This window comes from Empidonax traillii, unplaced genomic scaffold (genome assembly GCF_003031625.1).
Source record: "Empidonax traillii isolate 1590-97213 ecotype Southwest subspecies unplaced genomic scaffold, ASM303162v1 scaffold801:size538433, whole genome shotgun sequence".
NCBI classification, from domain to species: Eukaryota; Metazoa; Chordata; class Aves; order Passeriformes; family Tyrannidae; genus Empidonax; species Empidonax traillii.
Genome location: NW_020955994.1, coordinates 214,924 through 228,069, shown reverse-complemented (window position 1 = coordinate 228,069; position 13,146 = coordinate 214,924). Strand labels below are relative to the sequence as shown.

Genomic DNA, 13,146 nt, shown 5'->3' with positions numbered 1-13,146 from the left:
ACGCCTTCCAGAGGGGCCTTGACATGCTTGAGAGGTGGGCTGATGCAAACCTCATGAAATTCAATAACATGAAGTGCAAGGTCCTACACCAGGGTTGTTGCAACCCAGGCACACCTACAGGTTCGGTGGAGAAGTGATTGAGAGCAACCCTGCAGAGAAAGAGTTGGGGGTAATGGTTGATGAAAAATTCAACATGGCTTGGCAATATGCACTCGCAGCCCAGAAACCCAGCTGTGTCCTGGGCTGCATCCAAAGGAAGCGTGGCCAGCAGGTCAAGGGAGGTGATTCTCTCCCTCTGCTGTGCCCTCCTGACACCCCACCTGGAGTACTGCCTACAGTTCTGGTGCCCCCAACATAAGAAAGACACAGAAGCCATGAAATTGAAAAGGGGACTGGAGCATCTCCTCTGTGAAGGCAGGCTGAGAAAGTTAGGGCTGTTCTGCCTGGAGAAGAGAAGGCTCTGTGGAGACCTCGTAGCAACCATCCAGTATCTGAAAGGGGCCTACAGGGAAGATGGAGAGGGATGCCTTCTCAGGAACTTTAGTGACAGAACAAGGGCAATGACTTCAAACTGAAAGAAAGTAGATTTAGATTAGGTATTAGGAAGAAATTCTTTACTGTGAGGCACTGAAACAGGTTGCCCAGAGAAGTTGTGAATGCCCTGATCCTGACAGCGCTCAAGGCTAGGTTGGATGGGGCTCTCAGCAACCTGGTCTACTGGGGTGTGTCTCTGTCCATGGCAGAGATTTGGAACTAGTTGATCTTTATGGTCCCTTCCAACCCAAATGATTCTATGATTCTATTTTATGATTCTGAAATAGATTATAAAGTCTTCAAAATTTCTTCATCAGTTAAAGCAGTGGAGGTACAACATAAGCCAAGGGAATATGTTTCCCCTTCAGCAAACTAGCTTTCCTTTGAAGATTCTGACAGGAAAGTCATGTATGACCTACAGAATAATGTGAAGTCCTTTACTAGGACCATTAGGTTGATCTTCACCCATGAGGTGGATTTCTGAGCCTCTCCGTTTCCGGGCATCAAGCAGTGCTGCTGCCAAGAAAGACAGCACTGGCCTTTTGCAAAGCTTACCAAGAATGAGCAAGAAAAAAGAAAACCTAAGTCTGAAACCTCCATTTGCAGTTAATCAGGACAAAAGGAACATTTTCCCGGTAACACACTGCCTGCATACGCTACAACTTGTTAGGCATGTGCTGATTCACTAATGCAATAAAAAGGACATTCTATTCCTCCTTTACTCACTGAAGCAGAGAAAAAGTGCTACAGCCTGAAAACGTTTTCTAAAAGCCTGAAAGTATTTTCAAAATGCTACAAAAAAATGAATAACAACTTCTCAGAAACAAACCAGAAACTCTAATATGAAGCAGAAACCTTCAGCAGAACATACATTCACTTTTATAAAGTGACACTGAGTAGATTTAAACTCTTTTTCTTCAGTTACACATAGCTGAAAGGCAATCTGAAAATACTGGAAAGCATGGAGTAATTGTGTTAGAAAGGACTATTTATTTTATTTAATATGAGGAGGTTATTAAGTTTTGTTGCCATGAGGCATTAATTTTCTTCAGCTCAGTCTGAACAGAAATGCCTGTCTTGCAGTGTGAGGGTTAGCTTTAAATTGTTCTGAAGTATATCCAGATGAGTGGTTGGAACCCTTTCACAGCATGTGTATGCTGAACACATATGGCTATATTCAGGGCTGAAGGCACGGGTTATAAGAGGCAATCTCAGGAATCTTTGTTATATATTCGTAGCCTGCTTCTGAAAAGCATGTTGGATTGATTAAAGCATTTCACTTAGAATAACAGATAATGATTTTTAGAATATATTTAGCATTCAGCTTCATACAATAATTGAGTATAGTTTGAATACTAAATCCCATTACTGTTCTACAGTAAAAAGTAGTTTGGAAGAGTTCATAGCAATCCTTTTTATTATTTTGCATATATAGATATGTGAAACATAGATGCTAGAGAAACATTAATATTTTATAATTCTGGGGAAACTACTAAGGGATTTCTGAGCTTTAAGGTGTTAACTACAAATTAATCTAGGCCTCCAGCAATTGTATTCTAACAGAGTGTACTGAAATAATATACATATGAAGGGGCTGCAAACTGGTTTGTAATGCTAAAATATTCTCTGCTCCTGACACTCAGTAAATAGTCTAACCAGGGCTTACATTAAAAAACTGGTTTATATTAAAAATCTAGCCTTACTGTGTTTCATGGTTGTTCTTAGAGAACCAAGAAATTATACAAGGGTTTGAGAACTCCTTAATATTTGTAACTTTGCAAACTGAAGCTCTGTCATAAAATAAGGGGCTAGGAAAGAAAGAGCCCTGTATTGGTGGCCTTGGCTGGTGATGAAGGTTTTGTTGCTGCCCTCCTCTCAACTCCTACAGTAGGATACCAGCTACAGGGGTTTAGTGGCCTGGCAGGGCACACTTTGAAGTATGTGGCAGTCATAGCATGCTAATGTTCTTCTCTTGCTATTGAAACAGAGCATTTCAAGTGGAATATAGTAGTGGCTGCACCAAAGATTACCTGGAGATTCGTGAAGGGAATTCCACAGGCACACTGGCAGGACGATTCTGTGGGAACTCCTTGCCTTCAAATTATACATCTACCGTTGGACACATCCTGTGGGTCAAATTTGTCTCAGACAGTGCAGTCACTGATGTTGGCTTCAGGGCCACATTCTCTCACTGTAAGTAGATGTTATTTAATTGAAAACTATTGTTCTTTCATAATACTTCCAAAAGGATTCAAAGAAATGATTTTTTGACTCTATAAAGTCTATTAGAAAATAATTGCTTATGTCAACAGTGTAAATTCACTTAAAAATATTTTGCAAAAACATCTGCATAATGTAAAGGGATGCTCTAAAACATGCCAGAACAGAACTCATGTGTATGTAAGTATACTGAGTAATTTTGTAAGTATGTTAAGTGCCATTTATTAGGCAACTGACAAATGGGGAGAAAACCCACTTTTTTCTCATCTTTCCGTTTTGCTGTTTGAGTATGACAGTGCCCATCTTCTGGTTCAGGTCCAGATGCCAACTACCAGGGATCAAAATTAGAAGAAAAGGAAATGATGCCAATTTATAGATCCAAAATTTCAAGGGACTATTGCCAACATCAGTCTGACTTGCTACATGAACAGATTGCTGAAGTGAAACATCCACAGCCATTCTGATTATGCAAGCTAAACTTCTAAAAATTTTCCTTATTTTGAGAGTTTAACTACTTATTTTCAAAATGAAGTATCAGCAGTTCAGAGCTCAATGAAATCAGAACAGTTTTTCACCAGAACACACAAAGGCATTTTAAAAACAAATTATTATTTAATGCTTCTTAGGAAGAAATGGCAGAGTCAGGGAGGTGTTTAGATGTGCCATCTTTCCACCTCTCCTATATGTATACCCACAGGGCTCAAATGGGGAATTTCCTTCAGATAAGGGCACACTTCATCCCTCAAATCAAGCAAATAATTAGATGTGCATCTTAGGACTGTCTGAGACATAAGTCTGTGCCTTGCAGCACTGTCTAATCCTAAGTAAATTAAGTCAGATGGGCCCCAATGCTTCTTTTAATCCATGCGAAATGGAATCATTACATGTCTCCTCCTTGTTTTTCAGTGTATGGAAATGACATCGTAGGAGACAGAGGACAAATAGCTTCACCACAGTGGCCCAGAAGTTACCCTCACAATTCCAATTACCAGTGGCAAATAAGTGTTAATGCTTCACAAGTTATCCATGGCCGTATCCTACAGATGGATATCGAAAATCATCACAGCTGCCAGTATGACAAGCTAAAGGTGATTTCATCGTGAGAAGTTATTTTATTTCAATTAACTTCGATAAAAATCATGAATAGAGAAAACTACAAGAGGAATGGGAAGAATTTCTGAGGATCTGGTGTGGCTTATTGTTTTTGCTATGTTATCTTTACAATAATTACTAGCTGGAGGAAGGGTTACATACTCTTTGGCTCCCTAAGAGATATATTTCCAATCTATAAGTTTGAAGCTTTCTAAAAATAAGCCCAGAATGGTGCAATCCTGAATATTAGTATTCAGGAATTTCAGGTCAAATACCAGACTGAGCTTTGCTCTGTGCTGGTTCAGTTGAGGACAACAGTGATAATAACATCTCAATGCTTCTAAAAATAAAGCTATTTCTAAATCCTACAAGAAACAATCCTTTACTTGCACCTTCTTTGCTCTCTGCATCAGTAATCTTGCTGCTGGCAGTAGAAAGGTACCTCTTTCTTCCAGTTTGATTGTTTTTCTGTACCCTCCTTTAATACAGTCTAGCATGCTTACCAGGCTAAAAAGTAGAATCATGGAATCATGAAATATTTTGAGTTGGAAGGGACCTTTTATAGGTCATCTAGTCCAAATCCACCTGCAATAAGCAGGAACATCTTCAATACAGCAAACATGGTGCTAAGCAAAATGGAACAACAGAGGCAAAAACTTGTTTCTGAACTTAGCTAAACATAACAAATAAGGTAAAGCTCTTCTTGGCTTTGTCTTTTTTTAAGCGGTTGATTCACCAATTATCCTTTTATATTTTAGAAAGTTAATACTAGTTCAACATATTCAATTCATTATTAATTTTCTGATATTTGAGTGTAATATTAGTTCTAAAAGGAAATACTTTTTCCTTCATCTGTGTCATATTTTAACAGCTTTTTTTTTTTCTTCTAACTCAGCCTACCTTTCTTTGCCCCTCTGAGAGCAAAATGAGTTTCTTAAATCAGCTAGACATTCAGTGAGCGTAAATCAGCCTGACCTTTAACCTGACTCAAGGATCAGATCTTCAATTTAATATTAATGTTTATTTAATATTTCCTAGCTTTCTGTACTGGACTTTTCTACTGGATGGGAGACGATAAGAACACAAATAGGTTTGAAAGGCGGCAGGGGACAAGCATCTTTTCACCAGCCAAGATTTTGGCTTATAAATAGATAAAATGAAAAAAGTATATTTGCATATCTATTTGACAGAATTCAAAATACATGTGTTCCTCAAGGGGGTAAAAAAAAAAAAAAAAAAAAAAAAAAAAAAAAAAGAAAAGTGATGCCTTTTTTTCCCTTTGAGTAACAAAATTGTACATGTGGGCTTTTTTTAATGTGGGATGACAGTCTATGTCCCCAGAGAGCTGTCCTGTGATGAGGAATGAGCTGAATTTGATGGCTTCCATTCAGATCCTTCTTCTGTGAAAGCTTCACATTTAACAGCATCTAATGGAAAGGGAGATTTTGTTCCATTTTTGTAAGAGTTTTCTCTCTACCTGATATGTGCTGAAAGATCTCTCACTCATTTAAACAGGGTAATTTTCTCTTTGGAGACATGTTGACTATGGGGCAGATGAATACGTCCTGGCTGTGTGAGGAAAGCACAGTTCTCCTTCTCTCTGCAGGTGTATGATGGGCCCACCATTCATTCCCGTCCCATTGCAACATACTGTGGTGCAGACCCTGCTTCTTTTGCATCCTCTGGCAGTTCGGTGACAATCCAGTTCCAGTCAGATTCATCTGTGACTGGAAAAGGCTTTCTTTTGGAGTGGTATGCAATGGATGCCTCTGCTGTTACACACACCATTGCTAGAGGTGGGTTATCAGTGGGTTGCACAGTGCAAAGTGATACCAGCCCAAAGTGATACACTCAGCTGTTCTTAAAGAACTCCAGATCAATTTCCCCACAAGAGAAAGCCCTAGCTATCAACAAGGGAAAGATTCAGTGACATTTTAATTAAACATTTTAATAGCTTTTTGTAAACAATTTCTAGGGACTGTCAGATATATTAGTTTACAGTGTTCTAAAATAAGCATGTTGCTGGACAGTCATTTTTCTTTACATGGGTATTTCATTAAATCTAAAAATTTGATATGCTTTTATGAAAAATTATCCCTCTTGAAATACCATTCTTAAATCACTGGCCATTGTGATATGAAACCTTTCAGTATAATACATCTCATATTCATAAATAAAGAGAATATGCTCAGAATCATCAGGTACCTCTGACAAAAAGCTCCTGGGAGGAGAGGAAATATGCTTCTTGTGCCACTGACTTTCTCTGAGCAAGTGCAGCAAGTGAAAGTTAATATCTTCTTTCTAAATCTGAAGGCAGATTTCTGGGGACAGAAGGACTACAGATTCCTGGGGCTCTGCAGTATGGTAGCAGTCTGTAAGGGATTTAAGTGCTGGGAGAGCACTGACCCACTAGATATCCCAGCAATGACTCGTTTGGTTCCATTGTGATCTAAGCATATAGCTGAGACATAATTAGTGGAGAAAGAAAAATACTTCCTTTTCAAGAGGATCTAAATTGTTTCTGTATTATTGGTTCTGTATGCACCATTCCTTTCTGATATACGACCTGTGTTAAGCTGTGGTAGATGCTTTTAGGCATTTTGTTAGATGTTCATGGTAAAACAGGTCACATCATTAGTGCACCAGGTAGCACAGGAACATTCTTAAGATCAGGATTTTCAGGTTTTATACTCAAAATCCAAACTGAAGTTGAAGAATTCCTGCATTACCATGACTACACACATCATCACTGTGCCCTCATTGTGCTTAATTATAGGACTGTCATCTTACATTATATGAGGGGAGTGTTCGGTTTAAAAAGAGGATGTTTTCATTTTTGTCTTCTTGTACATGATAGGTGCATGTGGAGGGACTGTAACAGCTGAAGAAACACCTTCATTCCTCTTCTCACCGGGCTGGCCCATGAATTATAGAAATCTTGCTGACTGTGTGTGGCTCATCAGAGCTCCTGGATCCACTGTGGAATTCAATGTCCTGGCACTAGACATAGAATCTCACAACTCATGCAACTATGACAAACTTATTATCAAAGATGGTGAGAAGCCAACATTGCCCTACCTCGACAGCATGTAGTACACACCCAAGGTCCTAATAGCTGCTTAAGCAATCTAGGTGGCAATGGGAACATGCTCTCAATCAGTACTTTTCCTTGATTCTGAGGCATTCTAGTAGTTAAAACAAAATCAGCAAGGTCTATAAAAATATTTGTTGGTCTATAAAAATATTTCTCAATCTTTAAGGGGTTAAAGGTCTTAAAAAGCATCTTCCTGAAAGAAGATGTAAGCCACAGCAACAAGCAGGCAAATGTGAACTGATTTAGTTTTAACACTCATATATTCTTCTAATCTCAGGAGACACGAGTCTTTCCCCAGTGCTGGCTACTCTCTGTGGACGAGAACCTCCTGGGCCAATAAGATCAGCTGGAGAGGCGATGTTCATCCACTTCATCTCAGACGCGAGTGTCACTGGAGCTGGGTTTAATGCTTCGTATCAAAAGAGTAAGATTTGTTTCTCTTGTCCCCAGATAAATGCCTGCCTTGCTGCTAACAATGGCGTAAGGAAAGAAAAGACCCTGGCATTGTTAACAGTTGTCTACAATCTATCTAATTATTCACACACACCAATTATTCACATCTCATGAATATTCGTTAATAAACTTCTGACTCTGCAAAGGTGAAATTTGCTATTTTCACAGCAGTATAATGCAACAAAGCATGATTCAACCAGACAGTCACTTTACAGAAGGAAGAAAAGGGTATGCCTAAGCTTATAACAGCTCAGCTAAGAGTCAAAGAATGCCCAAGTGAGGGAAATAAATGACTCAAAGTACAGACACAAAATATAAAGAGACAGATGCAGAAAGCTGTATAAGTTCTAGCAGGAATGTCAGCAGTTTCCAGTGACAGTCCTCCCACATGGACCCAGGAATGATAACAGATTCCTGAATGGGTGGAGGCACCAAGGAAGGTGTTAGGACAACAGTGAGTCAGCAAAATTTATCTGACTGGCAGCTGGAGTTGGTGGCAGTGGTTTGGTCCATGGCTAGAAGCAACGTCCTCTGACAGTGTAATGATATGCTCATGCCATGGGAGGTCCCTGACATAGCTGCCTGCTTATTCATCTGCTAAGTCTGAGAACTGAGTCTCACTGTCAGGAGTTTTGGTATGTGTCATCTTGCAATCTACTAGCTTGTATTTTGGGAGATATTCATTGTGTGCCTTGCTCTATACCCCTCAACTCTTCATACACTTGTTTCAACATTTGTTTTTGGCTTTTAATAGACCAGGTTTTTCTCTAAGTGGTTAGGTGAATGGTTGACACTAATATTTTTCTCTTTACTTCAACTTGTTTTTCTCAGGTTGTGGAGGCTATTTGCACACAAGCAGGGGTGTAATAACATCCCCCAACTACCCTCAAGACTATGCTCCTAATCTGAATTGTTCCTGGCATGTAGTGGTAACCGCTGGATTTATCATTGCTGTTCATTTTGAACAGCCTTTCCAGGTTAAGAGTGAGGATACTTCCTGCAGCCTTGGAGATTACATAGAGGTGAGGTTATTGATTCGGTCACCCAATCCTCAAAGCTTTAAAAGCTACTGAATCTTATAGATTTCAGTGGCAGTAAGGCAGCCCAGGGTGTCACAGGGTGCAAACACCAAAGGCAAATACCACAGATATTATTTCTCTTTTTTCTCTCTGTCTCTCTTATTTTTTGCTGTGCATTAACTAATCACTAAGTTATTAATTTCCCTGGTGCCTGGAAGCACTAAGATGGAGTGTGCTCAAAATTTACATTCCAGGGATGTTTTGGTTTGAGTGACTTTAGCAATTTCTCTTCTAGCTGAAGAACGGGTTAGATAATGCTGCTCCACCTTTGGTGTCTGCAAGAGGGAATGGAAGGTTTTGTGGAAGTAGCCCCATCTCAACCATGTACACCACAGACAATCAGCTGTATGTCCACTTCATTTCTGACAGCAGGAACGAGGGTCAAGGATTCAAACTGATATATGAAGCTAAGAGTCTAGGTAAGTCTAGGTAGTAAGCCTAAATTCTGAAACTCATACATATATAACTTGGAGTTTGTCCTCTTGAAGGAAGTTCTTGTTTTACCAACTCTGGTAAAATCATATGTCTTCAAAAATGTCCTGTAGTGCATGACTTCTGATCCGACACTCAGATTTCTCCTTTTTAAAGAAAGTCAGAACCTGGAGATATTAAAGTTTAAAAAAAAAAATGAAAACACTTTAGCAGGGAAGTAACATCTGTAGTTAGGAAGAGATATTAAAAATTCATGCAGGAAAGGAAAAAAAAACCCTGGAAACAAGAATGTTCTTTTGAACATATAGTACACCCAGTGCAACTGCTAAATTATGTTAGGAATTATTCAGGCTAGTATGTCTAGAAAGGTGGCAACATTTTTCACAAGTTTTATTCCTGGCTGAAAAAATAACATTTCTTGCCAGACCTAATTTGTTTGAAAGAATGAAAAAAGTGGAGACTCAGGTCCCAGGAATAAATCAGGAACTTGGCATTTGCAGTTACTCCGCTGTATTCATGACACACGCCACTTGGGACACCTGTTTAACAGTGTATCTAAACACAACTAAGGCGACCTATCTATCTACTCAATTTTTTAAGTGCTTGATTTTTGCTTATTTTCCCGATGCCCCAAAGAATCCTTTTTCTGGTGGATTCATGGGGAGAATCAATGAAACTGTACAATAGCATTTCTACTACTCCAATTTATGGAGCTTGACTAAAGCCCTGTGTTAAACCAGTATTGCTACAACATAAAGGGTTGTTTTGGTGGAAAAGTTCAGGTCAAAATAAAGATCTTTTTGTGGGATAAAGGACCTGAACGAAGCCTCAGGTTTGCTCTGAGTGGAATTCCTCACACAATAATTTTTTTCTCAAACAGACATTTCAGTTTTTGGAAATAGAATTGGGGAATGATTAACAGAAATATTGATGGGTCTGGCTTGTGGGCTTTCTAGCTCTTGGGAATTGGGATAGAAACAAGGCAAAAAATATGTTTTCTGCTTGTTTTAGAAGCAATCCAAGGAAGAACTAATAGCAGTGTAATTCAGGGCCCTGAACATTTGGAAATGGGCTAGGTAAACAGGAGCACAAAAACATAGGATTTTACTGCATTAAAATGTTTTCCCATGGTAAGCAATAAAATGTATTTGTTTTTTATGTAACTATGTGACATCAAAAGGAAACTGTTGGAATATAGTGATAACTCATATTTTTGATGGCTCACCGGTTTCCTTTACATGTTGTTTTTTACTGGTGATCTTTTCTTTACCAGCTTGTGGAGGGAACATTTATATCAATTATTTCAACCCCAGTGGATATACATCTTCCCCCAACTATCCGAGCAATTACCCCCCGCATGCTGACTGTGTCTGGACCATAACTGCTCCCAATGGACACGCAGTAGAGCTGCAATTTGAAGATCAGTTTTACATTGAACCTTCACCAAAGTATATATCCACATTATTTTACCTGTGTTTCTTCAGAGACTTAATTCCGATTCTCCTCTCCCTGTTACTTTCTCTAATTCCTCCCAGACAACGCTTCTAGATTTACAATCAAATGTGGTTAGGAAATTTTTGAGAGATCACTGGAGCTACCAGGCCACTGGTTTACATTCCGAGAACTTTTCAGTGCATAACAGAAGTTAGTATAACAAAGTGGAAACAACCATGCTAGAAAGGTGCTTTCTGTAAAATATGTGCCCTCTAGTCCTTTCATATTCAGCATTCAGTTTTGCAGTTATTTTGACTCTCAGGTGCTTTTAAATCCAGTGGATTGCCACCATGACACTTTGTCTCCCTCCTCCGCTGCCTGTCTGCTGGTTTGCAGTGGGTCTACACATTTTGCACACCCTGCCTGAAGCATAAAACAAGGGTAGTTTCCAGCTGATGTAACTTCACTGTTTAGGGGCTGGACCACTATAAGGCAAAGGTGAGCATCATCTGTGAGACCATGTCCAGAAAAAATGGTGAAAGACAGACAATTCCAAAGGTGTCCTTTCTGTTTTCCCAGGACACTGCACCATTCTGAAAGCAAAGTTGTTAGTTAAGATATTTTGTGTCTTTCTATGCCCAGCTAAGTGAACCCCCAGATTTGAACTTTTATTCCCTTAATCTGTGGTTGTGTTCCTTAATTCAACACTCATTATTGAGACTTAATAGGGAATATCAGCTGAATCTGAATGCTGCAAATAAAAAATATTAAAGATGGTCACAGCTACTTTGCCAATACTGTTCTTATCTCTTCCGAGAATTTGCTTCTGTCAGATCTGACCTGATCCTAGACTTTTTAGATGAATCTTTCTTCATGTTTCTAGCACTTCTTTTGATTCAATTATTACATAACTACAATGTATTATGAACTTGTTGATTCTGTCCTGGTCACACTGCATGGAAACTGATCTAATTCACTACAGCTTCATGGCTTTGTGCACATACTGAAATGATTTTGAAGCATTACTGTCATACATTGAACAGAAAATTCTCTCCTCTTCTAGCTGCACTTCCAGCTACCTAGAGCTCCGCAATGGTGCTGACACCACTGCCCCTGTCATTGCCAAGCTGTGCGGAGGTTTGATGCCAGGCTCGCAGAGATCCTCGGGAGCTGTCATGTACCTGAGGTTCAGGTCTGACAGCAGTGCCACACACGTGGGATTCAATGCTAAATACTCCATTGGTAATGCTTGCATTTATCCATTTCTTGATTTTAAATAAGATTTTGGTCTCAACTGTTAGACTTTTGTAATGGGGTTTAAATCAGATCTGTGAGTTGACAGATACCAGCGTGTTCTGCGCTTAGCAAGCAGTGACAACTAGGGAAATATGAATAGCAAATTACTCATAGACATGCAACAGTGAAAACAACAACTGGATAACCCTTCTCAAAGACAATTATCAAAAAAATTCAATATGGATAAAGTAATGTAACATGATTTGATTTTCCACATGCAAACAAGGTCACTTTCATGAGCAGGATTCTGAAGGGGAATGCAAAGATCAGCTGAGAACTGGCAGGAGAAGACCAAATTAGGAGCTTCTCTATGTAAATGTAAATCAACCTATAATGACAATGCTGCTAGGGAAACAGAGGTAGCAGAATAATAGACTGAAAAAGGAATTAAATGAGAAGCATTGTTTGTCAGTTGGAAAGAGAAATACTTTAAAATTATTTGCTCTCAAGCTGCAAAAGCAGGATTGGAAACTACTATCAAAGTTTTAAAAAATAGTCTTTGGTCAGATTGAGAAATATGCCACTTTTTTGGTTTTGATAACGTTAATAACCTTTGAAGAATAACAGCTATTATGTTAGTATCACTCATGTAGGAAAGTGTAGGACTGTTAATATATTGTTTTCCAATATATTGTTTTAAAATATATTAACAATGGAATATATTGTTTTTACACAGAATGTTGCTGACTGCATTAGATCTCAAGGAATTAAGACAAAATAGTGAGCTATTATATTTCTGAATGTGAAAACTGAAGGAACTTGCGTATATATACTTGTTAGTACATGAAGCCGCAACTTACATTTAACCATAATAGATGTACAGAATCTTAGCTGGATGCCAGTCATCCTGAAACAAAGCACTGATCACTCAGAGGAGGAGACAGTAAGAACACAACTGTTATTGCCATGGCAAGATTGTAACTAACAGACACGGAATTCACTGTAAAAAAATTCCAGTAAATTCCACCTGGAAGTATTGTTTCATAGAATCATAGAATATCCTGGGTTGGAAGGGATCCACAAGGATCATCGAAGTCCAACTCCTGGCCCTGCACAGGACCACCCAAAGAATTGCACCATGTGTCTGTAAGCACATGTTGTGTGTAAGCCTTACTAATACAAACTTATGTTTGCAGATACCACAGAGAAATGAGTGTTCAGAGAGAAAAAATTAAAAATGAAAATTTTAAAGCTGTTGAACAAATTGTGCAATAATCACTTACCAAGGCATCACAAGGAGTGGAATGTGAACAGAAGGGGACAACAGGAAAGAAGAGTCTGAACCATAGCTGTAGGCTCATACCAGAAGTCAACTTCTGCCAGTCATAAAAAATTTAGATCCACGCTTAGCAAGCTGCATTGCTTTTTAATTTATCTGATACATCTTTGCAAGATTCTCTGCTAAATATGGACATAGGTGAAGATTAGATTGAAAACTGTGAGTTTGTTCAAGTTATAAGAGATATGACAGAAAGGAGGGGATGCTTGCAATGGCAGGGGATGTGTGTGTGT

The 13,146-nt window shown here is 38.9% G+C and overlaps 1 protein-coding gene across 3 annotated transcripts in view; it reads left to right on the top strand.

Moving 5' to 3' along the window:
* CUBN (cubilin) overlaps positions 1 to 13,146 on the top strand; it is a 145,526-nt gene that overhangs the window by 88,509 nt on the left and 43,871 nt on the right. For all 3 annotated transcript variants that reach the window (XM_027901601.1, XM_027901599.1, XM_027901598.1), the window contains 9 exons: positions 2,522 to 2,727; positions 3,661 to 3,842; positions 5,453 to 5,642; positions 6,704 to 6,901; positions 7,218 to 7,364; positions 8,225 to 8,415; positions 8,708 to 8,891; positions 10,178 to 10,352; positions 11,402 to 11,580. In XM_027901601.1, the coding sequence (XP_027757402.1) occupies positions 2,522 to 2,727; positions 3,661 to 3,842; positions 5,453 to 5,642; positions 6,704 to 6,901; positions 7,218 to 7,364; positions 8,225 to 8,415; positions 8,708 to 8,891; positions 10,178 to 10,352; positions 11,402 to 11,580 (1,652 nt within the window). The remainder of the gene's footprint in view (positions 1 to 2,521; positions 2,728 to 3,660; positions 3,843 to 5,452; positions 5,643 to 6,703; positions 6,902 to 7,217; positions 7,365 to 8,224; positions 8,416 to 8,707; positions 8,892 to 10,177; positions 10,353 to 11,401; positions 11,581 to 13,146) is intronic.